Source organism: Podarcis gaigeae (genome assembly GCF_964106915.1).
Source record: "Podarcis gaigeae genome assembly, chromosome: 2".
NCBI classification, from domain to species: Eukaryota; Metazoa; Chordata; class Lepidosauria; order Squamata; family Lacertidae; genus Podarcis; species Podarcis gaigeae.
Window position 1 is genome coordinate 13,073,525 of NC_139679.1, and position 23,800 is coordinate 13,097,324.

General features: G+C 46.3%; 2 protein-coding genes across 2 annotated transcripts; both read left to right on the forward strand.

The window, feature by feature from the left end:
* The first annotated feature begins 9,163 nt into the window (after window positions 1-9,163).
* On the forward strand, window positions 9,164-15,221 carry ATG101 (autophagy related 101). The gene is made up of 3 exons (XM_083729095.1): window positions 9,164-9,262; window positions 12,600-12,856; window positions 13,982-15,221. The coding sequence occupies exons 2-3, from the start codon at window positions 12,605-12,607 to the stop codon at window positions 14,384-14,386; spliced, it is 657 nt and encodes a 218-aa protein (XP_083585221.1). The 5' UTR covers window positions 9,164-9,262; window positions 12,600-12,604; the 3' UTR covers window positions 14,387-15,221.
* A 1,144-nt stretch (window positions 15,222-16,365) lies between these two features.
* ATP5F1B (ATP synthase F1 subunit beta) lies at window positions 16,366-23,552 on the forward strand. Its single transcript, XM_083728904.1, has 10 exons — window positions 16,366-16,647; window positions 18,195-18,377; window positions 19,036-19,210; window positions 19,938-20,059; window positions 20,344-20,528; window positions 20,909-21,067; window positions 21,736-21,858; window positions 22,178-22,390; window positions 22,585-22,786; window positions 23,317-23,552. Exons 1-10 carry the CDS (start codon window positions 16,512-16,514, stop codon window positions 23,409-23,411), a joined length of 1,593 nt encoding a protein of 530 aa, XP_083585030.1. The 5' UTR covers window positions 16,366-16,511; the 3' UTR covers window positions 23,412-23,552.
* Window positions 23,553-23,800: the final 248 nt, after the last annotated feature.

Consider the following 23,800-nt stretch of genomic DNA (forward strand, 5'->3'; position numbering starts at 1 on the left):
TTAAAGATAAAGGGACCCCTGACCATTAGGTCCAGTCGTGACCGACTCTGGGGTTGCAGTGCTCATCTTGCTTTACTGGCCGAGGGAGCCGGCGTACAGCTTCCAGGTCATGTGACCAGCATGACTAAGCCACTTCTGGCAAACCAGAGCAGCGCACGGAAACGCTGTTTACCTCCCCGCCGGAGCGGTACCTACCGTATTTTTCGCACCATAGGACACACTTTTTCCCCTCCAAAAATGAAGGGGAAATGTGTGTGCGTCCTATGGTGCGAATGCAGGCTTTCGCTGAAGCCTGGAGAGCGAGAGGGGTCGGTGCGCACCGACCCCTCTTGCTCTCCAGGCTTCAGGAGAGTCCCACCGCCAGCCCCACAAGCTCGGGGACAGCGGGGAGGCGGAACGCCGCCATCCCGCTGTCCCCCAACTTGGTTAGAAGGCTGGCGGGGGGAGAAGCATGCTCCTCCCCGTCGCCAGCCCAGCAAACTCGGGAGACAGCGGGAGAGGTGCAGTGCGCCCTTCCCGCTGTCCCCCGACTTGGCTAGAAGGCTGGCGGGGGGGAGAAGCCTGCTCCTCCCCGTCACCAGCCCCGCAAACTCGGGGGACAGCGCTGGGCTCCCGCTGCTTGCAGAGACTTGCCTGCATGCTGAAGCCTGCGCGCGCTGAGCTCAATGCATCCAGGCTTCGCGGACCTCTCCGCAAGCAGCGGGAGCGCTCCCACGGCTTGCGGAGACTTGCCTGTTTGGGGGCTGGGGTCGGGGGAAGCTCGAGCTTCCCCCGTCCCAGCCCCGCGCCTGGGGAGGGGAAATAATTTTTTCCCCTTTATTTCCCCCCAAAAAAACTGGGTGCGCCCTATGGTCCGGTGCGCCCTATGGTGCGAAAAATACGGTATTTATCTACTTGCACTTTGACGTGCTTTCGAACTGCTAGGTTGGCAGGAGCAGGGACCGAGCAACGGGAGCTCACCCCGTCGCGGGTATTCGAACCACCGACGTTCTGATCGGCACGTCCTAGGCTCTGTGGTTTAACCCACTGCGCCACCCGTGTCCCAGGATTTGGGGCTAATTGACATTGCTTTTTTATGGACCGAGGTGATGGTGGGCTTACAAATTCAAGGTGAGTAGGCTAACTAGCCCTCGCCATTAATTTTTGTTCTTCTGTCTATAGCCCTGTTTTGAGGAGTTTGCAAAAGAGGTCACCTCTCTTGTAATGCCTCCGCACTGAGCACAGCATAGAAGTAGCTGCACTCAAAATGCAAGCCATGATATTTTTTCCCCTACTGCATAAGTAAAATGTCTCTACTACTTTACAGCAGGCATGTCCAAAGTCCATTTTGGGGGCCTAATCTGGCCTGCCGGTTGGTTTAATCCGGCCCCTGTGGCAGTTTATTTCCTGGGGTAAAATCCTAAAAAAACCTCCACAACTTCAATCCTAAAAGGTCAACAACTTTGGTTGGCTCTTTGGTCGGCCCTCACGGCCCCTCTGGAAGGACAGATCGTGAAGCTGAGGCTCCAATACGTTGGCCACCTCATGAGAAGAGAGGACTCCCTGGAAAAGACCCTGATATTGGGAAAGATGGAGGGCACAAGGAGAAGGGGACAACAGAGGACGAGATAGTTGGACAGTGATCTCAAAGCTACCAGCATGAGTTTGACCAAACTGCGGGAGGCAGTGGAAGACAGGAGTGCCTGGCGTGCTCTGATCCATGGGGCCACGAAGAGTCGGACACGACTAAACGACAACAACACCACGGCCCCTCACTTCATCAAATCTGGCCCTCTTTGAAAAAAGTTTGGACACCACTGCTTTACAGTCATGGTTAACAGTTCACAAGTTTGGCTGCCAGTGACTAGAGATATAGGAGAATTCAAAACGAAACAGGAGAGGAAATTGCCAGTTCAACCCATGTCTGGAACAGAAATTAATCCAGCAAACAGAATCTGTATTCATTGTTGTTTATAGTCTGCAAATGATATGTAACTGATTTCTCTTCCCCCACCCGCCACTTGCATTGGAGTTTCCCTTTGCTTTTAAATGAATGCTGTGTGGCATTATACAATTAATTGCATAAAGTGGACAGCTAAACAAATAACATTGGGGTTTTTCGGTTGGAAACTGAACTGCAGCAGAATGTAAACAGCCTCTGCATGCAACTAACACAGGTCAGAACAGATGCCTTTTTACATCCTTACCAGTGAACTTCTTTTCACACTAAAAATCATTCCTTCTCTGATCTTCATGCTGCACTTCTAAAGCCCTCAGACCCTCCAAATCGGAGAATGAAGTTAGAGATAATACTCTACTACTCCCCAGAAGCTAGAGGTCAATGATGCATGGGCGTAGCCAGGATTTATGTTTGTGGGGGGGGGGGAGAACACCCTCTTGTCATCAACCTCCGTCTGGCTCTGTCTAGCAGATTCAGAATGAAATGTCTCAACAACAGTTGTTCTAAATTACTTGCTTTTGACCCCAAGTGCTCAGAAAAATCTGTCAAAATTTTCAGTCGTTTGAAAACCAGGAAGTTAAATAAAAAATTAACATCAGGGAGAACCTTTCGTGTGGTTAATGAGCATATTTTGCAAAATTACAAAGAGCACGCCTTTTTTAATCTTATTTAAAACAAGTGTAAACTGAAAGAATTTTTATCAGATTTCCTGAAAACCTTTTCTCTCAAATTCCTTTTTTCCAATTCAGTTTTTTTGTGTACACTCAGAAAGCATAACCCATTAAGATGCTCCCCTGTCATCATTGACCTTAGCCAGGTCTTTACTCTCTGCAAGGTACTGAACGACAGCTCTACGGTACAGGCCGTGCATGGCTGAGCAAGAGAGATGAGCAGCGCCTTTTTTTGTTAAAAGATTTCCGCCTCTTTTCCTAGGTCTGCTATGTTCAGCTCTTTTAATTGCTCTTTGCTGAGTTTCTTCTCCTGTCACACGGAATACCACAGTTCAGCTTTGGAGTCAAAGTCTTGCAACTTACAAAAACTTGAGAACTGCTTGGCTTTCATCTTGAACGCTCATCTCCAAAATAAGGCAGTGTAGAGCCAAAATTGAAAAGGCAGGTGAATGCTCTTCTGAGAAACGTTGCTCTAACAAAGACACTAAAGAGTTCAAGTAAGGAATTACTAGAAATCTCTTCCAGTACTCTAAAGGGCTGGATGCTGGAGCCATGTTGCTGTCTTCCAACAAATCTTGACACCACCAATTCCACTCCAACTTCCTCAGCAATCTTGTAGACATCCTCTATGAGCTCTGTAGCAACTTGCTCTGCATCACTGCGGCGAGTTGTTATTGGTCTAAGGATCAGTTTGATGTGCTCTGAACAATGGAGCAGGTCCAGGATATTAGAACTGCAGAGCATTTGCCACAGGTTCCACGGCAGAATAATGGACTATCAGAGCAATGATGAATTGAGCTTTGGTGGCAGCAGAATGTAGCTGGAAGGCCTGTTTCCTTATGTTGCCATTTCCTTTGAGTGATCTCTCCAACCCATCAATGATGCTCACAAAATGCTCTTGGAAAACTACAATATTTTTGTACTTTTGGGACCATTGTGTCTCACAGAGGAGTGGAATGTTTAGAGCATAGTGTCCAGGATGAACGATGGGGGTGGGGACGCTCCTTCAGGTATAATGGGCTGAGGCCATTTGGGGATTTAAGGGTCAGCACCAACACTTTGAATTGTTGGGGACCCTTCCAGGGCTTATTTTTCCTGGCGGAAATCACCAGAACTCAGTTTTCATGTGGGCACCATTGCCATTATGAGAAAACTGTCGGAAATCTCAAGCCTTGTCAGAGGAATTCGCCACTCTCCAGGCACCCGGCTTGAGTTCCTTGTTGAACCTCCCCGTCTGCGACTCCCGGCAGGATACAGGCGAGGTCTCTATCGGCGATCCTCCTCAAACGTGAGAAGAACACACCACTCTTCCCTCCTCCCTGCCTTCCCCAGGGAGGGGAAAGAGACAGACAGAAATGTATTTACATGCCTTTATTTCTGTCTTTCTAGCAGTACAGAGAAACACGTCTGCACTCTCCAAACACCAACAGCAGAGAGAGAGACTCCACCCCTGTACTTCCAGTACAGGTCAGATGACACTCTGAGCTAACATCCGGTGCTCAGTACAGTGAATAGACTGTCCCTTTGTTCCCACGGTACAGTCCCAAACATCAACATCCTGTTTGGCTTTCCAGCCAGCTGCAGCTCGCTGCTGCATTGCTCCTTTTTCGTAGGGAGGTGTGTTCAGAGTGAATTCTGGCACCTCGTTCACTAGAAAAAATAGAACTGGTCTCTTCCAACCATGGGTGGACTGCTTCCCATCAAGTAAATTTAACAAAAATCAAAATACTTAACTGAAAGTAGAAATTATCAGAATATTTGAAATTGAAATGCTCCCTGAGGTCACTTGGATGATGTTGTGGCGCGTTCTAGCGACTGCATGCAACTAACAACGCTCAGAACAGAAAATGGTGCTTTTTTATATCCTTACCAGTGACCGTCTCTCCACCCTAAAGTAGGGCTACTAGACGTGCCCGTTACCTGGGGACAGTCCTCAGATCTGCAAATTTGTCCCCAGACAAATTCCATCTCCGGAATGTCCCCAGATTTCATCTAATGTCCCCGGGAAGCGTGGCAGCAGCAGCAGCAGTCTCAGCAGCCCGGAGCCCGCCTGGTAGCGCAGTTGGCTCTGGCTAGCTTCAGGAGCTGCCCACTACCGTGGTGCCCGCCATTTTGCCTTGCTGGAAGTCCCTATATGATGTGTTTCGCACAAGACACATCATTTGGGGACTCGGAGTAGCAGCTGAAGACATGGTGCTGGACGCTGCTGCTGGGCGAAAGCTGCGCAGGGTCGTTGAGTTTGGTGCACCACTGCAAATTGGCGCTCAGCTCACTGTCAGCACCGCTTCCCAAGGCCATCGGCTTGGGCTCCGGCTCAGCCTCCAGTAGTGCTTGGGCAGCTGCGGCTCTGTCATTGTGCTCCTCAACTTGCAACTCAGCTTGTTGGCCAGCTCGTCGTTGGCCATCACAGACGAGAGGCGAGCAGGAGACGAGCTGATCCGGCCCAAGCGTGCCTCCTCCCGCTCAATCGCTGCCCTCTCTGCCCTGGACCCACTGACTGGATGTGCCATGGCATGGATGGGCAGCCGCTGGACGATGCCTGCACAGGAGACGCCCAGACAGACGGGCAGGGCAGCAGCAGGAGGAAGGGGTTCTGCTAATGCTTACTCCCGAGTAAGACTCTAAGGGATCGCAGTGAAAAGAGGGAGGGAGGGGGGAAGCACGGCTAGTGCTCCAAGAAAGGCCGGGACCCAGAAATAATAATAGGTGCAAATATATGATGCAAATCTTCTCTTCTGTGGTCTCCTCAGAGGAGACTACAGAAGATTTGCATCATATATTTACACCTATTATTATTTCATGTTATAGCAGGTTTCTAAGAGACTAGATTATGTGTCTTTGTAAATTGCGTTTCTAAAGGAACTTTAGTTACAGATAGGTAGCCGTGTTGGTCTGCCATAGTCAAAACAAAAAAATTCCTTCCAGTAGCACCTTAAAGACCAACTAAGTTAGTTCTTGGTATGAGCCTTCGTGTGCATGCACGTATCTGAAGAAGTGTACATGCACACGAAAGCTCATACCAAGAACTGACTTAGTTGGTCTTTAAGGTGCTACTGGAAGGAATTTTTTTGTTTTGACTAAAGGAACTTTAGTTACTGCCAAATGCAAAAAGTGTTTGCATTATTAAGTTTGTTATGAATAAAAATCATTTTAAGTTAGAGCTTAATAAATATTTCACTATTAATATACTTCTTAATTGTATTTTTTTAATAACTTTTTGCTTTAAAAATAAATAAATTGATTGATTGATTGTGTCCCGGGATTCATTGAAATAAATCTGGCAACCTTACCCTAAAGACCATTCCTTCCCCGATCCAGACTTCATGCTGCACTTCGAAAGCCCTCAGACCCTCCCAAGTCAGAAATAATACTCCACTCCCGCCCAGAACCTAAAGCTCGGAGGAAGCAGTTCAGAATTCCCGCTCAAACGCCTCTCTCTCCCTCTCTTCCTTCTTTTCCTCTCTCTGCCCCGCCTCTTCCGGTGACGCTGCGCGTCCTTTCCTGAGCCTGCGCATTCTTCGGAGGGCGAAGCGCGCGCGCACGCTTTCAGCTTCCGCCTCCGTTCCAGTGACCGGAAGTGTCCGGCTGAGCAGGCGAGCGACAGGTGGCAACGTTCCGCCGCCGCAAAGACCCCGTTAAGTTTGAATATGTAAGGCGGACTTGTACCGTTCTTGTGGCGCTAGGCCTGCCTTTTTCACGCCCCCTCCCCACAGGTTCTTCGCAGGGTGGTGGGCTTCCCTCCGCCCTGCCCGATTCCCAGCTGTTTATTGGGGACCCTGCAGAAAACTTGGGAGAGAGAGGTCTAGTAGCCACTAACTGGCGGCTGGGGTGGAGAAAGGAAAGGGTTTATATTGCCAGAAACAACGCGGGTTGTGTGTGTTGTGGCAGGGTGTTGTTGTAAACAAAAATCTGCCCTTTTCCCTTATGGGGTATCCCAAGAGCCCATATAGAGTCCTTAATATTGTGATAGGAATTATGAGGTCTTAGGTAAAGGGACCCCGGACCATTAGGTCCAGTCGTGACTGACTCTGGGGTTGCGGCGCTCATCTCGTTTTATTGGCCGAGGGAGCCGGCGTACAGCTTCCGGGTCATGTGGCCAGCATGACTAAGCCGCTCCTGGCAAACCAGAGCAGCGCACGGAAACACTGTTTACTTTTCCGCCAGAGCGGTACCTATTTACCTACTTGCACTTTGACATGCTTTCGAACTGCTAGGTTGGCAGGAGCAGGGACCGAGCAACGGGAGCTCACCCCGTCGTGGGGATTCAAACCGCTAACTTGATCGCCAGGTCCTAGGCTCTGTGGTTTAACCCACGTCTCTTATGAGGTCTTAGATATATGGTAATGTTCATAATTGTACCAACCAAGCACGTACATAGATCATCACAGAAAGACCGACCTGAAACCATTTTGATTCCCAAACTGACCAAATGTTTTCTCTGCAAGGTCAAACTGGAAAAGCCTCCCCATTGTCTTTTCCTTCACAAATCCTTTCTTAAGGGCATGTCTGTGTTTGAATAGGGTGTGAGCCTGTGACATGCACCAGGAACTACCGGTAAGTATTTATCATTACAAAAGACTGGCCAAGCTCCCCAGGCAATGCAATATAGTAAGCAGGGTATCCAATCAAGTAACCTGCCAGACAAGAGAAAAACAACATTCAAATTTCTGTTTTAGACCGCCATTTTGTGATGTAGGTATGGGGGGTGGTCTTAGGTTACACCCCTTCTGTGATGTATGTATGATGTTTCTGGGGGTGGTCTTGATCTACAGGGTGGCAATTTCAGAAGTCCATATAAGGCCTTGTGTGCCATAGTTCTGGGTTCCTCCTCCCTCCTGCGTGTGGTGAGTTGGGACCCTGTTGCAACAGTTTAATAAAGATCAGGCTTACTAGCTGCTTTGCTTCTCAATATTCTCTGGTTGGCCTCTGTTATTTTCTCCCACCAATAGGGAACCTACGTAAGGACTCTATATGGGCTCTTGGATATCCCATAAGGGAAAAGGGCAGATTTTTGTTTACAACAGTGTCACCCCCTCCAGCAAGGATGCTAGAATATGTGTAAGAGTCTCCTCCCACCCCATAGTCATTTCTTTGGATTCAGCCTCTTCCCCACCCTCAACTGTGCATGTTAGTGGAGAGAGAATTCTCTCTGTTAACTTGCATGACTTGTCTGTGGACGTGGGCATGCAAGTGTTTTTTTTAAGTGACCTTTCAAGCAAGATTCACTTCTCACACGGCGTCATAAAGACAGTGCAGCGAACTAAGACTTTCCCATTTTTTATTCCGCTTTACAATTGCACGTGGAACAGAACGGCGTTATAAACAAGGGAGATATGGCGTATCATACATCGTGCCCCACGCGTGACAAGGCGTTTGAGAAAAGTACCAGCACAGTGATGCCTCATAAGCAAAAGCGGTTTCCAGTGTGGGCTGCACCCCAAGGTGTGGTTCATCACTGGAAACCTCCCACCCCCAATGTCCTGATCCTCAAGAGCATAAATCTACTGGAATGTAAGCCTGTGGGCAACGATGGTAGTCTTTGTACTGAACTTTGTACAGAAGCCCGCCCTCCTTTGGATTGTTACCATCTAGCTTGATGGATTCTGGAAAACTTGAAAGCTTGCACGCTCTTTTGTTTGCATTTTTATTTAATACTTGGCCTAATAAACGCATTGCCCTTATACAGATTTTTTTTGGGGGGGGAACTTTAGGCATTTTTAATGTATACATAAGTGGGTATTTTTTTAAGCCCCAAAGCTTTCAAATGACAGCACGATCCCATCGCTGGAACTACAGGTGGCAACACAGAGCTCGGTCCTTATACGGATTTTGAAAAGGAAAAAAAACTTTAGGTATTTTTAATGTATGGATAAGTGGATATTTTTTTAAACCCCAAAGCTTTCAAATGACAGCACGATCCCATCACCGGAACTATAGGTGGCAACACAGAGCTCGATTTATATTGCAGGACCAGGCAACACAGAGCTCAGTCCTTATACGGATTTTGAAAAGGAAAAAAAACTTTAGGTATTTTTAATGTATGGATAAGTGGATATTTTTTTAAACCCCAAAGCTTTCAAATGACAGCACGATCCCATCACCGGAACTATAGGTGGCAACACAGAGCTCGATTTATATTGCAGGACCAGGAAGTGGCGCCCTTGTGACGTTCCATTCTCGCTGCGCGTCGTTTTGTTTTGTTGGAACGTACCACGAGCGACTGCGGGGGGGGGGAGGGAAGCTTGCATTCCCAAACCCCTAGAAGAGAGAAAGGAGTGAAGCCACGCCTAAAACGAGTTGCATCGGTTACGTAACAACCCTTCTATCGTTACATACATCTCAGAAGATACGGCAGGAAGAATAGCATCGGCTTGCGTTACGAGGCTATAGCTCTCCCCCCCTTCCCATTCACCTTTAGTTGGGCTGGTCCGAGGGTTAGGTTGTTCGGCCTGGGAAGCATCAGCGGTTGACAGGTGAGTCTCCAGTTCATGTTCTCGAAGGGGGGTTTGGGGACAGCTCGCCTCCCTCTTTCCGTGCCTTGAGCGGCGCGCGGCCCCTCGGCCTGCTGGTTGCCTTGGTAACCAACCGTCGCCACCCGCTCGCGCCAGTGGCTTCGTGGCCTTTGATGGCGCCTTGATAAGCCACAAAACTGGTAAGGGGCGAGCAGTGCCATATTTACGTATAAGCTGATCAAGCTATAGATTAGAGCCTCACTCACTCTCTTGCCCGAAAAAAAATTAAAGAGGGGGGAAAAACTGGATGTACGTTTCCAAAATATCACTGGTTTGATAATTACAGTGGTACCTCTGGTTAAGTACTTAATTCGCTCCGGTCCGTTCTTAACCTGAAACTGTTCTTAACCTGAAGCACCAGTTTAGCTAATGGGACCTCCTGCTGCCGCCGGAGCACGATTTCTGTTTTTATCCTGAAGCAAAGTTCTTAACCTGAAGCACGATTTCTGGGTTAGCGGAGTCTGTAACCTGAAGCGTATGTAACCCGAGGTGTTGTTGTTTAGTCGTGTCCGACTTTTCATGACCCCATGGACCATATCAGGCCAGGCACTCCTGTCTTCCACTGCCTCCCGCACTTTGGTCAAACTCATGCTGGTAGCTTCGAGAACACTGTCTTACCATCTCGTCCTCTGTCCTTGCACCCTCCATCTTTCCCAACATCAGGGTCTTTTCCAGGGAGTCTACTCTTCTCTTGAGGTGGCCAAAGTATTGGAGCCTCAGCTTCAGGATCTGTCCTTCCAGTGAGCACTCAGGGCTGATTTCCTTGAGAATGGAGAGGTTTGATCTTCTTGCAGTCCATGGGACTCTCGAGAGTCTCCTCCAGCACCATAATTCAAAAGCATCAATTCTTCAGCGATCAGCCTCCTTTATGGTCCAGCTCTCACTTCCATACATCACTACTGGGAAAACCAGAGCTTTGGACGCCTTCTGACCTGAGGGGCTCATCTTCCAGCGTAGTAACTTTTATATGCCTGTTGTCTTTGTCCATGGAGTTTTCTTGGCAGGGATACTGGAGTGGCTTGCCGGTTCCTGCTCCAGTTGGATCACGTTTGGTCAAAACTCTCCACTATGACCTGTCCATCTTGGGTGCCCTGCACAGCATAGTTCATAGCTTCTCTGAGTTATTCAAGCCCCTTCACCATGGCAAGGCAGTGATCCATGAAGGGGATAGGGTGCCTACATTCTGCTATTTATAATTATTAGCAGTTTGCATCATATATTTACACCTCTTATTATTTCATGTTATAGCAAGCGTCTAAGAGACTGGATTATGTGTCTTTGTAAATTGCTTTTCTAAAGGAACTTTTGTTATTGCCAAATGCCAATGTGTTTGCATTATTAAGTTTGTTATGAATAAAAAATTCATTTTAAGTTAGAGCTTAATAATTATTTCACTATTAATATACTTCTTCTTAATTGTATTTCACTATTAATATACATGGTGAGTCCTTTAAAAGAGGCCCCGTGGATACAGAGTACACATGTTTTAAAAGAATCACTCTGTACTGTTGTTGTTTAGTTGTGTCCGACTCTTCGTGACGGCATGGACCAGTGCGCGCCAGGCACTCCTGTCTTCCACTGCCTCTCGCAGTTTGGTCAAATTCATGCTGGTAGCTTCGAGAACACTGTCCAGCCATCTCGTCCTCTGTCAACCCCTTCTCCTTGTGCCCTCCATCTTTCCCAACATCAGGGTCTTTTCCAGGGAGTCTTCTCTTCTCATGAGGTGGCCAAAGTATTGGAGCCTCAGCTTCACAATCTGTCCTTCAGCGATCAGCCTTCTTCATGATCCAGCTCTCACTTCCATAGCTTTAAATATACGGACCTTTGTTGGCAAGGTGATGTCTCTGCTTTTTAAGATGATGTCTAGGTTTGTCATTGCTTTTCTTCCAAGAAGCAGGTGTCTTTTAATTTCGTGACTGCTGTCACCATCTGCAGTGATCATGGAGCCCAAGAAAGTAAAATCTCTCACTGCCTCCATTTCTTCCCCTTCTATTTGCCAGGAGGTGATGGGCCCAGTGACCATCACCTACATTCTGCCTACATTCAGCTATTTATAATTATTACTATAATTATTTACACCTATTATTCTTTCATGTTATAGCAAGTTTCTAAGAGACTAGATTACGTGTCTTTGTAAATTGCTGCAACGTGCATGTGTATATGGCATGTGCAACACATAAAAGGATCTAATTTCCTCGTATTTATTTAAATATATGTTTAGGACGCCCCCTGGTTTAGATAAGTAAAAAAAGGGAACAGAAAAATAGGGGGAAAGTAAGGAAGTCTAACAAAACTCTGATTTCCCCCATAATGGCAGTTTTAAGGGTTAAAAAAAATCATATTCTTTCAAAAATGCCTATGTGGGGTTTTTTTTGGGTGGAGGGCTGTGTTGCTTGTGCCCTAAGCACATGCCTATTGAGTAATCTGGCACTGTACTTAAATGGCATCTGTTAAGAACTCACAATTACTATTAATTACATTTATATCCCACCTTTCCTCTGAGTTTCTCAGGGTGTATGTGGTTCTCCTCTGTGCTTCTTTTAATTCTACTTAGGTTTTTGTATGAATTTAGAAATGTTGAGCAAAAGTCCAGGGTATTTCTCCCACGCCTTCTGGGACTCAAGCAATGGTTTCTTATTTAGCAACACTCAATTTTAATATTAAACCAGGAACAGATAGCAAGCCTACAGCCTGGCTATATCTGTGTCTTTTCTGATATATTTAAAATCAGATTAAAATATATGAAGCATGGATTAAAGGGATGAAGTTAAATAAGCTATTTTGCAATGCTGTTTCTCATTATAATAAAACCTCTGAATTGTTAACAAAAATAATCTAAGCTTACTAGCAGAAGTATTGCTAAATGATCACCAAGGAATCTCCGCAATGAATTTCAGCTTATTCAGGGGCATTTCCAAACTGAAGCCACACATGAAACCACTAGAGGGCAATCTGGACACTTGCTTGAAGTCAGCTGCTATTTGACATTAAGGTCTACCTTTAAGTCACACTTGAAGCACGTTTCCCCCCTCAAAAGAATTCTGGGCATTGTAATTTGGTCAAGGATTTCTGGGGACTGTAACATTGTGAGGGGTAAACTACAGTGTCCATAATTCTCTGAGGGAAAGAGAGTTTGGAGTTGGAATTCCATTGTTGATGTGGAAGAAAGAAGACAAAACAAATCTGTGTTGCCATTTTGTTCTTTGTGTTACACTGATAATTTGATTTCCTTGCAGAGGAAGAAAATGAATCAAGTGTTTTTATTCTCCTTCACCACAAAAAATCCCCCTCTTCTCCCATTTGCACAATTGTTTTATCCCAGGCTTGTTATTTTCATTTAAAACCAGCTCAGTTCACTTTCATAGCTTGACACTTTGCTGTTGGGTATTCCGACCCTCCATAAATATTGCCATTCTCTGTTTTGGTTGCACTGCTTTGTTAATGGGAGGGCAGCTTATCTATTTTCCTTTGCAAAAGCCAGGATGAACTGCCGTTCAGAGGTACTGGAGATATCAGTGGAGGGACGCCAGATTGAAGAAGCGATGCTCGCTGTTTTGCACACCATATTGCTCCATCGCAGCACAGGAAAGTTCCACTACAAGAAGGAAGGGACCTACTCCATTGGGACAGTCGGCACACAAGATGTTGACTGTGACTTCATTGATTTTACCTATGTTAGAGTTACTTCCGATGAGCTTGACCGGGCACTGAGAAAAGCTGTTGGGGAATTCAAGGTAAAGCTTGCTATTACTCACTGTTTATTTTTAGGTACATGAGACTGCCCATGAAGACGGTTCAAAAACTTCAATTTTTCCAAAATGCAATTGAGCCACCAAGGTTTGGGCAGTGACCAAGAGAATGGAACATGTGACACTAGTCCTTTGCCACCTTCACTGGTGACCAGGTTCTTTCCAGGCTCATTTCCCTAAATAGCCTGCTACTGGATAGTTTACAGAATCACCTTGTCCCATATAAACCTGCTCAAGAACTCCATTCCTTTTCTGTGTCCAGCAAGTCTTTATTGCAGTTGCCCCCAGGTCTGCATGGAATCCTTCTCCACATATCTTAACAAGTGTTTTGTACAGCATGGCTGAGTGATAGTTGTGACCTTTTTAAATAAGGGGATTTAGGACACCAGGGAGTTCTGTCTCCAGTTTTATAAGCACATTGTTTTGCTCAACTGTTCAGTGGAATTGGGTTAGATTTCTATCATACTAAGTTTGATATCATATTAAGTTGTAATCATTCAACTTGTTTTTATTATTGCTTGTAAGCCGCTCTGAGCCCGGCCTTGGCTGGGGAGAGCGGGGTATGAATAAAAATTATTATTATTATTATTATTATTATTATTATTATTCAAATCCCACATACTATCAATTAATGTACATAATTTGGAAGACATATTTTTTAATCTGCATTCTGGTAACTTAGCAGTAGGATGTTTAAACTTGAAATTTGGTATTATATGAGAAATAAAAATGGATGCCAGGCACAGTGAATGACAATGCCCATGTAGGGCTGAAGGGAAAGAACTGGAATGAATGTAGAAAGACACGGTCTTGTGTAGTGTAAAGCCATCCAGCCAATTGATGACTGGAATCAGAGTTAACTCCTTTTAGCAAATATTGCCTTGAGCAATCCTCAGTCTTGGGAGTCAAGAAAACGTGCTTGATCTTCAGAGTTCTGAAAAGCTTTCGGATCGTATGAAATTTTGGGCATCGTATGAAATTTTGGTCTATCCACCTTGAATGTGGAGGCACAGCATGATTCTTGGTACAGGGGGCAGTGATTTCTATATGTTGTGAAGGTCTTTGGGAATCAGCATTTTAAAATGTTCATTGGTGGTTCTGTATTCCCAGGATGCACTGCGGAACTCGGGCAATGATGGCATGGGCCAGATCTCGCTGGAGTTCTACCAGAAGAAGAAATCACGGTGGCCATTCTCTGATGAGTGTATCCCATGGGAAGTGTGGACGGTCAAAGTGAACGTGGTGAGCCTGGCTAATGAGCAGGAGCGGCAGATCTGTCGTGAGAAGGTTGGTGAGAAGCTCTGTGAGAAGATCATCAACATTGTAGAAGTGATGAACCGACATGAGTATCTGCCCAAGATGCCCACCCAGTCTGAGGTGGACAATGTCTTTGATACGGGGCTGCGGGATGTCCAGCCCTACCTGTACAAGATTGCTTACCAGATCACTGACTCACTTGGAACCTCTGTCACTACAACCATGCGGCGCCTCATCAAGGATACCCTGGCACTCTGATCTCCATGAGACTGTAGACCTGACATTATTGAGAGGCAACATGAGCAACTGGCTTTCTGTCCAAAAGCACCAGATACATATTTTCTCCCAGAAAATCTGGGAGTCTTGATATCCAGGTGCCCTGTTCTAATTTATTAATTCCAAGTATCTCCAGGGCCAAGACAGAACCAGCCCTGACTCCTGGGTTCAGTACACCAGTTTACGTGGAACCCAGCCTCTCACAGCAGAAAAGGAAACCAGGATTCTTCCTTCAGCCCCCTTTTCTGTTAGACTTAGCTCTACAAGCTTAGAAGGTGTGCCTCTTCATGGGAGAAAATAGTGTGTATTTTTTCATGAGCATTTCCCTACTATAGGACAGATGATAACTCCCAGCTTGGTTCTCTCCATGACCAGATGCCTTTATTTATTAACTGTAGAGTCTTTTGTTAATGGAAATCTGCCAGAGCTGGGGTTACTTATCTTGGCAAAATGGGTGCCTTTCATCCTGATAAACCACTCCTTCTCTTTGACCCTCCTCTGACTGTAAGATAATGGAATAAGATTATAAGTCTCCCTGTCTTGTTCATATCGGTTAGGGCAGTAGAGGGCCGCAGACTCATTTTTTTCCTTGGGAGTCCTGGTTGCAAAGAACAGCTAAGTCCGAAAGACCTGTTCAAAGGGCTGTCTTTAACTTGCCAATCTAGTCCTCATCAACCACACAGTTGCTATTTCTCAGTAGAGTTTGGAAGTCAGGCACTTGCATTTCTAAAAATAAGGATCTTCAGTTACTTGTATTTGTTTTTCCAGTGTAACGTAAATGTATAATAGTCTGAGAATTAAAATTAGAAAACCCAAATCTCTGCCTCTGTCATAGTATATGCTACACAATAATACTTTTCAGATGCCATACACTGAAAAGGTTGGGAAAGTGTCTACCAGTATGGACTTGGGCAGGAGAAACCTAGATTCAAAGTCCAACATTCAGCTAGTAAGTTCACCAATCACCATCTCAGCCTAGTTTGCCTTTAGCAGCTTGCTGTGCAAATAAAATGAAAGAAAGGAAATTGATCTGTGGCAGCCTAACAGGCTTGGAGGAAGGATGCAGTACAAATGTAGCAGACAATCTTAGGCAAATCAACCTGGAAATACACATGTGCAGCCTTAAAAAGGTAAAGGTACCCCTGACCATTAGGTCCAGTTGCGAACGACTCTGGGGTTGCGGCATTCATCTCGCTTTACTGGCCGAGGGAACCGGCGTTTGTCCACAGACAGCTTCCGGGTCATGTGGCCAGCATGACTAAGCCGCTTCTGGCGAAACCAAAGCAGTGCACAGAAACACCATTTACCTTCCCGCTGGAGTGGTACCTATTTATCTACTTGCACTTTGATGTGCTTTTGAACTGTTAGACCTGCAGGAGCTGGGACCGAACGGGAGCTCACCCCATTGTGGGAATTTGAACCGCCGACCTTCCCGATCGGCAAGCCCTAGACTCTGTGGTTTAGACCACAGTGCCACCCGCGTCCCTTACACGCATTCAAATCAGTGTGTTCAAATAGGATCACAGCCTTTCTTGCAGATACACGTGCATTTATGTCAAACTTAATTGGAATCTGAAATTACTGGTTCACTATTACTGGTGTATTACTGGTGGCCCTCCAGACGTTCCTTCGACCTAATAAAATGTTGAAAACTTCCAGTTAAAAGCAAGGACAAATCTGGGACACGTGCTCAATCCAGTCTCTTCGGTATACGCTTAAAAGTTAAACCCGCCTCCCCTTATTTTGACTAATCATATCCGTAAGGGCGGGAACTTCCACAATTCCGAACAATGATCAAGCCGGGTTTTCATTGAAAGGCGTCGGCTCTAGCCTGTAGCGGAGAGCTTTAGCGGTAAAGAGCAGATCCCTGGCCTAATAGGCTACTTACTAACGGGGCACATCCCCCATGGCACCTCCCCTCTCGCTTAGCCCTTCCCACCCAGCGATTGCTCCAGCGGGTGAGTGACAAGGCAGCTGACCCAATAAGCTTCATTGAGCCGAACACTCCCCGGCCAATAGCCGACTCGGACGGCGCCATCCCACCCTTCAGCCGGAGCTGACTGAGGCTGTCGGCGGCGGTTGCTCTTTCAGTCAGCCGGTGGCCGCCATGTTGGGTTTCGCGGGTCGCTGCTGCGCCTCTTCGGCCGCCTCCCTGCTGCGGCGGGGCGTGCGGAGCGCGCCGAGCCCGCTCCAGGACCTGCTGAAGCTGCGCGGCGGGGTCGCCTCAGCTGCCACCGAGGCCCGTGAGTGAGCGGAGGGCGAGGGAAGGCGCCCGAGGGCGGGGTCACCTTGGGGCCTAGTGGCGGGTGTGAAGCGCTGCCAGGACGGCGTGGGCCCAGCAAATCCTTATGCCGAATCTGCTCCTCTGCGGCGGAAGGAGCTGCCTTTCAGGCTGCAGGGCCTTTTCTGCTGGCTTAAGTCAAATCTCTGCAGTCAGGCTTTTTATTATGTTCTTATCCATCTATAGCTATATATAATATATATGCGCGCTGTAAGCCATCCAAAGTGGCTGGGGAAACCCAGCTAGATGGTCGGGGTCTAAATATAAATTTATTATTATTATTAGGGAGGGAAAACATAAGAGGCCCCTCTGGATGAGCCCCACTTAGCCCACGGTCGCGTTCCTTTTTTGTCGTAAATTTTAATTGATTTTCATACAATTTAACAAATTCAATTCGCAATATTCCCTCAGCATTATGACTTCCCGGTCTTAACATCCACGGTGTTTCTGTTCAAATCCTTTTTACCTGCTACCTAAAATGTTATACTTCTTTATTACGGGTTCATTTCCCATCTGGGGCGGGAGGGACGACGCGCATCTGCCCCCCGCTCCCAGCAATCGTCGTTCGGAGCCATTTCTAACGTAGGAATCCTAGCGCTTCGGTTGAGGAAGCGTGCACGCGAAAGCCCCGTGGACGTGAGAGCGCAAGCCTGCCCTTTCACGCGACGAGTGGCCCCAGGCAAGGATCGGGGGTTTTTTAGAACTGGAAAGCGAAGGTGGCCTGTTTTAACAGCGGAGGTTGTTGCAGGGGAGCCGATGAAGAAGATGGCGATGGGAAAAGGCTTCCGCAGTGGCGGTGGTAAAGGGCTGGTCCTTGGTGTGCAAGAGTTTCCAAAGCACGCGAGACTAGTGCCTCTGTTTTCACCTTCGACAAGGTGGTCGGTATGAAGGGGTCTGGCCTTTAAGGCAGCCTTTCTCAACCTGTGGGTCCCCAGACGATGTTGAACTACAACTCCCATCACCCCTAGCTAGCAAGGCCAGAGCTCAGGGATGATGGGAGTTGTAGTCCAACAACATCTGGGGACCCACAGGTTGAGAACCGCTGTTTTAAGGGAAGGTTATGCCAGAAAGTGGGGGTGGGGGTTTGCTCCTGCAGTAGTGAGGGAGGTGGGTCTGGGTTGCCGGTGCTGGACTCAACTAGGCCAGCATAGAGAGCTTCCTTGCAGAGTGTCTGCAGTGCACAGGGAGACAAGTAGAAAAGGCATATATTGCTGGAGTGGAGGATCTCTGTAGCTGGAAACTGGCTTAAGGGTGTATAAAGGGATCCATGTTTTGTGCTTGGGAGCAGTTTGTTCTCAACTTAGTCTCACATTGGTAACCTCAAGGAGTTGGGAATGAGGGTTACAAGGTCACAGCCTGAAGTTCTCCTTGATTCAGCAGGTTCTCCAGGCCAAAAGGGTGGGAGTCTTGAGCTAACTCCTGTCACATATGCTTCCTTTGCAGCCTTGGGGTGGGGAAATACTCTGTGATAACCACTTAATCGTCATGTCTGCCATGGTTGTCCTCTAGGCCGGAACTATGCTGCACAGGCAGCTCCTGCAGCTAAAGCTGGAGCGGCCACTGGGCGCATTGTGGCAGTCATTGGTGCTGTGGTGGATGTCCAGTTCGATGATGCCCTGCCACCAATCCTCAATGCACTTGAGGTGCAAGGCAGAGATACACGACTGGTGCTGGAGGTAGCACAGCACTTAGGTAAGCACCATTTGTATTCCTTGGCTTTTCTCTAGTCATGTTTTAACTCTTCCTTCCTTGATGATCAGTAAAATGACTTTCGTTCTTCTGAGCTTGCTGAAGCCATATTTATGATCTGAGAAGGAATCTTAAATCCACTGATAACCAGAAGGTAACTGGACACAGGGCCGTGTTGACTGGTGGCATTGGTCAGTGTTGTGGCCCAATTTTACTTACCAGTCTCCAACCCAGGAGAATGTAGGTGTTTCTGAGGGCACTGCCATTTTATGGCCCAACACAATAAGGAGCAGATTACCTATTTGAAATTCTCAAACACAGAGATCCCTTGCCTTTCCATCTTGACCTTGATATCTGATTGTAATGAGCTTTAATGTTCTAATCTTGAAGCACATCTTTACTGAAGTGTTTTTTTTTTCAGTCATAAGACTGTTAACGCAATGTACTGAATTTTAGCTCTCTTCTCTGTGTATGTTAAATGGAAAGTACATTGTTTCCATGCCCAATGTTTATGTCATTCTCAAACAGAAGTAAAGCTTCCTTTAGCAATTTACCGCAGAGGATTAACACGGAGTATTTCCCCCCTCTAAATATTGAAATGTCTTTGCACTCATCGGGCTTAGAGAGAAATGCAACTTACAAAGTTTGTTCTCCATTGTAGGTGAGAATACGGTTCGTACCATTGCTATGGATGGTACTGAAGGCTTAGTGAGAGGCCAAAAAGTTTTGGACTCTGGTGCACCCATCAGAATTCCTGTAGGACCTGAGACCCTTGGCAGAATCATGAATGTGATTGGAGAGCCAATTGATGAAAGAGGCCCAATAACAACCAAACAGTAAGTGTGAATCTGGGGGTTAAATGATAGGCAACCATTCATAGCCCGGTAGCAAAAGCATGTTAATTAGCGTACTTTCAGTTTTATAGAACTCTTGCTGTCTTCATGTTCAACTGTTGTTGAGCTTAGATAGCAGAGCACCCCTACAGTTTGTGAGGGTCTGGAGAATTTTATGGCAGAAGCCATGCCCGCAGTTATTTCTTTCATGATCATTCTTTAACCTTGCAGTTCTTAGACGATCTGGACAGCATTTTCTGGCCATTAAGAGCTAGCCTAAGCAATGTGGTGCTAAATTATAAACCATATTAATAGCAGCATGCTAACTGTGCAGCTGTGGAGCAGTTCCTGTATAACATATTACTATTGCTGACACATTAGTTTTAGTACTCCATGCTAGAAAATGAAAATAAACGTTATTAAAATAAAAAAGTTTTGTTCAAAATACATATTTTCATATTGCATTTTTCTTATGCAACTTAGTGTATACATTTCAAATCCTGCTTTTTCTGGTCCAACTCTTACTGAACTAAAACTAGACAGTTTTTCTATGATTAAAACACAAATGAAACCATGGTGTTGCAGACTTCTTTGCCTAAAGCAGGCACAGTGTGTGAATACCAAACTGGGGCTTGGGTTGAAGAATTATTGGTAAACACTTTGTGAATACCCAATATAAGAGCACACTTTTTCATTATGTGTGGCCAACTTTTTTTTGTTTTTTCCCCAGACTTGCTGCTATTCATGCTGAAGCACCAGAGTTTGTTGAGATGAGTGTTGAGCAAGAAATCCTTGTGACTGGCATTAAAGTTGTAGATCTCCTTGCACCATATGCCAAAGGTGGTAAAATTGGTAAGTTACCAGAGGACCCATGCGGTATAGGTTCTATCTGGGGTAGGGTGGTCAGTGCCTTGAATGCCCAAGTTTCCTGCCCCAACAATTTGTGTTCCTCTTCCATTAGGCAGTTAGAACCTAAAATCCTGACAACGGCTTTGTTTCCTTCACTGATGAGTAAATTTATGACTTTCGTTCTTCTGAGATTGCTGAAGCCACTCTTATTTCTGAGAAGGAAAAGGAGGAGAATGATAGAGGGTGCACAATCAAAGGCTGAATACTAAACTGACTTTCTTTCCCAGGGCTGTTCGGTGGTGCTGGTGTCGGCAAGACAGTACTGATCATGGAGCTTATCAACAATGTTGCCAAAGCCCATGGTGGCTACTCAGTGTTTGCTGGTGTTGGTGAAAGAACTCGTGAAGGAAATGACTTGTACCATGAAATGATTGAATCTGGAGTCATCAACTTGAAGGATACCACATCCAAGGTGAGCAAGCTATTCAGGCTACGCAGCTGGGAAGGGACTAATCTAGGCCCCAAGAATTCAGTATTGGTTGACTTTATCTGCCATCTGGAAAGGGGATTTTGTAGCTTTCACCAGAAATTGGTCGCTGTGTTTGAGACTAGTCTATAGAATTCTAAATATCTAGTCTGGACCTTGCGCCGAATGCTCATAGGAAGCTAACAGAATTACTGAAGTACACCGGCTGAAGAGGCTTTCTTCTTAACATTTGTAGTAGCTAGAGCCTGCCTTTGGAGGAAATACTTTCATATGTCATTTGAAGTTACCTTGGTGTGACCTGGGAGGGGCTGATGAGGGGCATAGAAACTTTATAGCCCATAATGAATTCCCTCTTTATCCTTCAGGTCGCACTTGTTTACGGACAGATGAATGAGCCACCTGGTGCTCGCGCCAGGGTTGCTCTAACTGGGTTGACCGTGGCTGAATATTTCAGGGACCAGGAAGGTCAAGATGTACTGCTCTTCATTGACAACATTTTCCGTTTCACACAAGCTGGATCTGAGGTAAGGCTGGATGTCCTAGGTCACCCTCTATCAGAAGCTTCAATTAAGCTTGCTAGTGAGAAGGCCTCAGTCTTTAAAAAATGTGAGTTTCTGTCCTGAGTGTTGGATGTCTTCAGGTGTATTTAGGATCCCCTATCCCTTGAAGGCAGAAATTTCTAGTTCTCGGTGCCTTCTTCCTGTTAGGACCTCTGTTTTTTGCCATACTTGTTTCCTGCCTGCTTGAAAAAACCAATTGCCGCTCTTGCCAGCCGTGTGTAAAAATCAGGTGTGTAAATAGTCCACAGAGCCTAGTACTTGCCAATCAGAAGGTCAGCGGTTCGAATCCCTGCGACGGGGTGAGCTCCTGTTGCTCTGTCCCTGCTCCTGCCAACCTAGCAGTTCAAAAGCACCTCAAAGTGCAGGTAGATAAATAGGTACCGCTCCAGCGCGAAGGTAAACGGCGTTTTTGTGCGCTGCTCTGGTTCGCCAGAAGCGGCTTAGTCATGCTGGCCACATGACCCGGAAGCTGTACGCTGCCTCCCTCAGCCAATAAAGCGAGATGAGCGCCGCAACCCCAGAGTCGGTCACAACTGGACCTAATGGTCAGGGGTCCCTTTACCTTTACCTAGAAGATCTTATATTTGTCAGCCACACTGGTGTTCAATTACTGCACATTTCTTCTCTTCCAGGTGTCTGCCTTGCTGGGCAGAATTCCCTCAGCTGTGGGGTACCAGCCTACTCTAGCAACTGATATGGGTACCATGCAAGAGAGAATCACAACAACTCGCAAGGGATCTATCACATCTGTGCAGGTAACAACTGTTAAAACAAGTCCCTCTCTAAGGATAGCAGAACTGCCCACGAAGTTCACTGTGTGCTTTGTTTAATAACAAACTTCATCCAGTTGCTCTCCCCCTTGATCCAACACAGCTGTTTTTCTTCCTTCAGATGGTTAACATTTAAAGTCATCATCATCATCAAACCTTTTAATGGCATCACATACAACATCCAAAACAGATCAATACAGAATTACCACTTCCCCAGTGGCACAAAACATTTGCTAAAAGAAAGGAGGCAGAGCAGTGCTTGAATATGCAATATGGCACTATAGTAAGCCTTTTCTCTTCACAGGCTATTTACGTACCAGCTGATGACTTAACTGATCCAGCCCCTGCGACTACATTTGCCCACTTGGATGCCACCACTGTGTTGTCTCGCGCCATTGCTGAATTGGGCATTTACCCAGCTGTGGACCCTCTCGATTCCACCTCTCGTATCATGGATCCCAATATCGTGGGACAGGAGCATTATGATGTGGCCCGTGGGGTGCAAAAGATTTTGCAGGTGAGGAGGGTGGATTAGGCACACAATTACTTAATATCTCATGTGCAAAAAATAATCTCTGCAGAAGTTTATGCCAATAAATTTTACCCTCACTGGTAGTACCAATGGTAGTACCAAAAGGCAGAATGTAGATTTGGTGAATGGCCTGTTCTCCTTCAGGGTGCCTTTTGGTCACATGCCTGTGTTCTTTCTAGGACTACAAGTCCCTCCAGGACATCATTGCTATTTTGGGTATGGATGAGTTGTCTGAAGAGGATAAGCTTACCGTGGCTCGTGCCCGTAAAATTCAGAGGTTTCTGTCCCAGCCCTTCCAGGTTGCTGAAGTTTTCACCGGCCATGCAGGCAAGCTGGTACCCTTAAAGGAAACCATCAAGGGCTTCCAAGCGATCCTAGCAGGTAAGAAGTTATCCTGGTATTTTATTTATTAAATTTGTATTGCTCTTCATCTGAAGATCTTGGGGCAATTCACAGAATAAACACAAAAGTACATAATAAAAGCAAGAACAAAACAATCCTTCCCTTTCCCACAAACACGTTTAAAGGGATTAGGAGATCAATCAGCCTGTTTGAATGGGAACATTTTTACCTCATTTCTAAGGATGTATAATGAAGGTATACATGTATAATGAAGGTATCTGGGGAGAGTATTCCACACCTTCAGCTATACAATGTCAGCAGTTTGCACTTGCACCCAATTTATGATGGGGTAATCATAAATGGCCCTCTACAATGGGCTTGCAGGTGGCTCCAGCCAGTTCATACTGGTTTGCCACTTCTATCCTCCGTAGCATGGAAGAAAACCCCAAAAAGGGAACTGGGCAGATTTGCATGTCAGCACTTTATGCTGCCCAGAAACAAGTTTGCCATTCTGCTGCTTTCCCCGAACAGTTCATTGTCTGACTTGCTGCATCTCTTTTCCTTTGCAGGAGAGTATGACCACCTCCCTGAGCAGGCTTTCTACTTGGTGGGGCCTATTGAGGAAGCTGTGGCAAAGGCTGAGAAGCTGGCTGAAGAGCACTAATGAGTCTGTGGCTGAGGGGGAAATTGTTCTGCATCAAACTCTCCATTGGTTCATATTGTCCAGGTTCCCAACTGGGAAGTCGTGTAACATGTCTGCAAAGTATTTAAAGTTTTCAATAAAACTTCTGGTGAGATCGTAGAAGTGGCATGTCATGTTGCAACTGGTGACGTGGGAGGTAATAGCACTTCTGTAGCTTGCTGACTCTCTCTGCCCCTTAACTGCTGCTTGCCATCTCCCCAACAGTAGACCTGCTCATTCCTAAGATTAATGTGCTGGCATGCAGCCAGTTACTCATCTGCAAGCTCAAATTCCCTGGAGACTAGGCCTAAATTGCCTCTTCAATCTCAGCTGTTTTCTGAATGTCTTTATTACTAGATAAACATGATGGA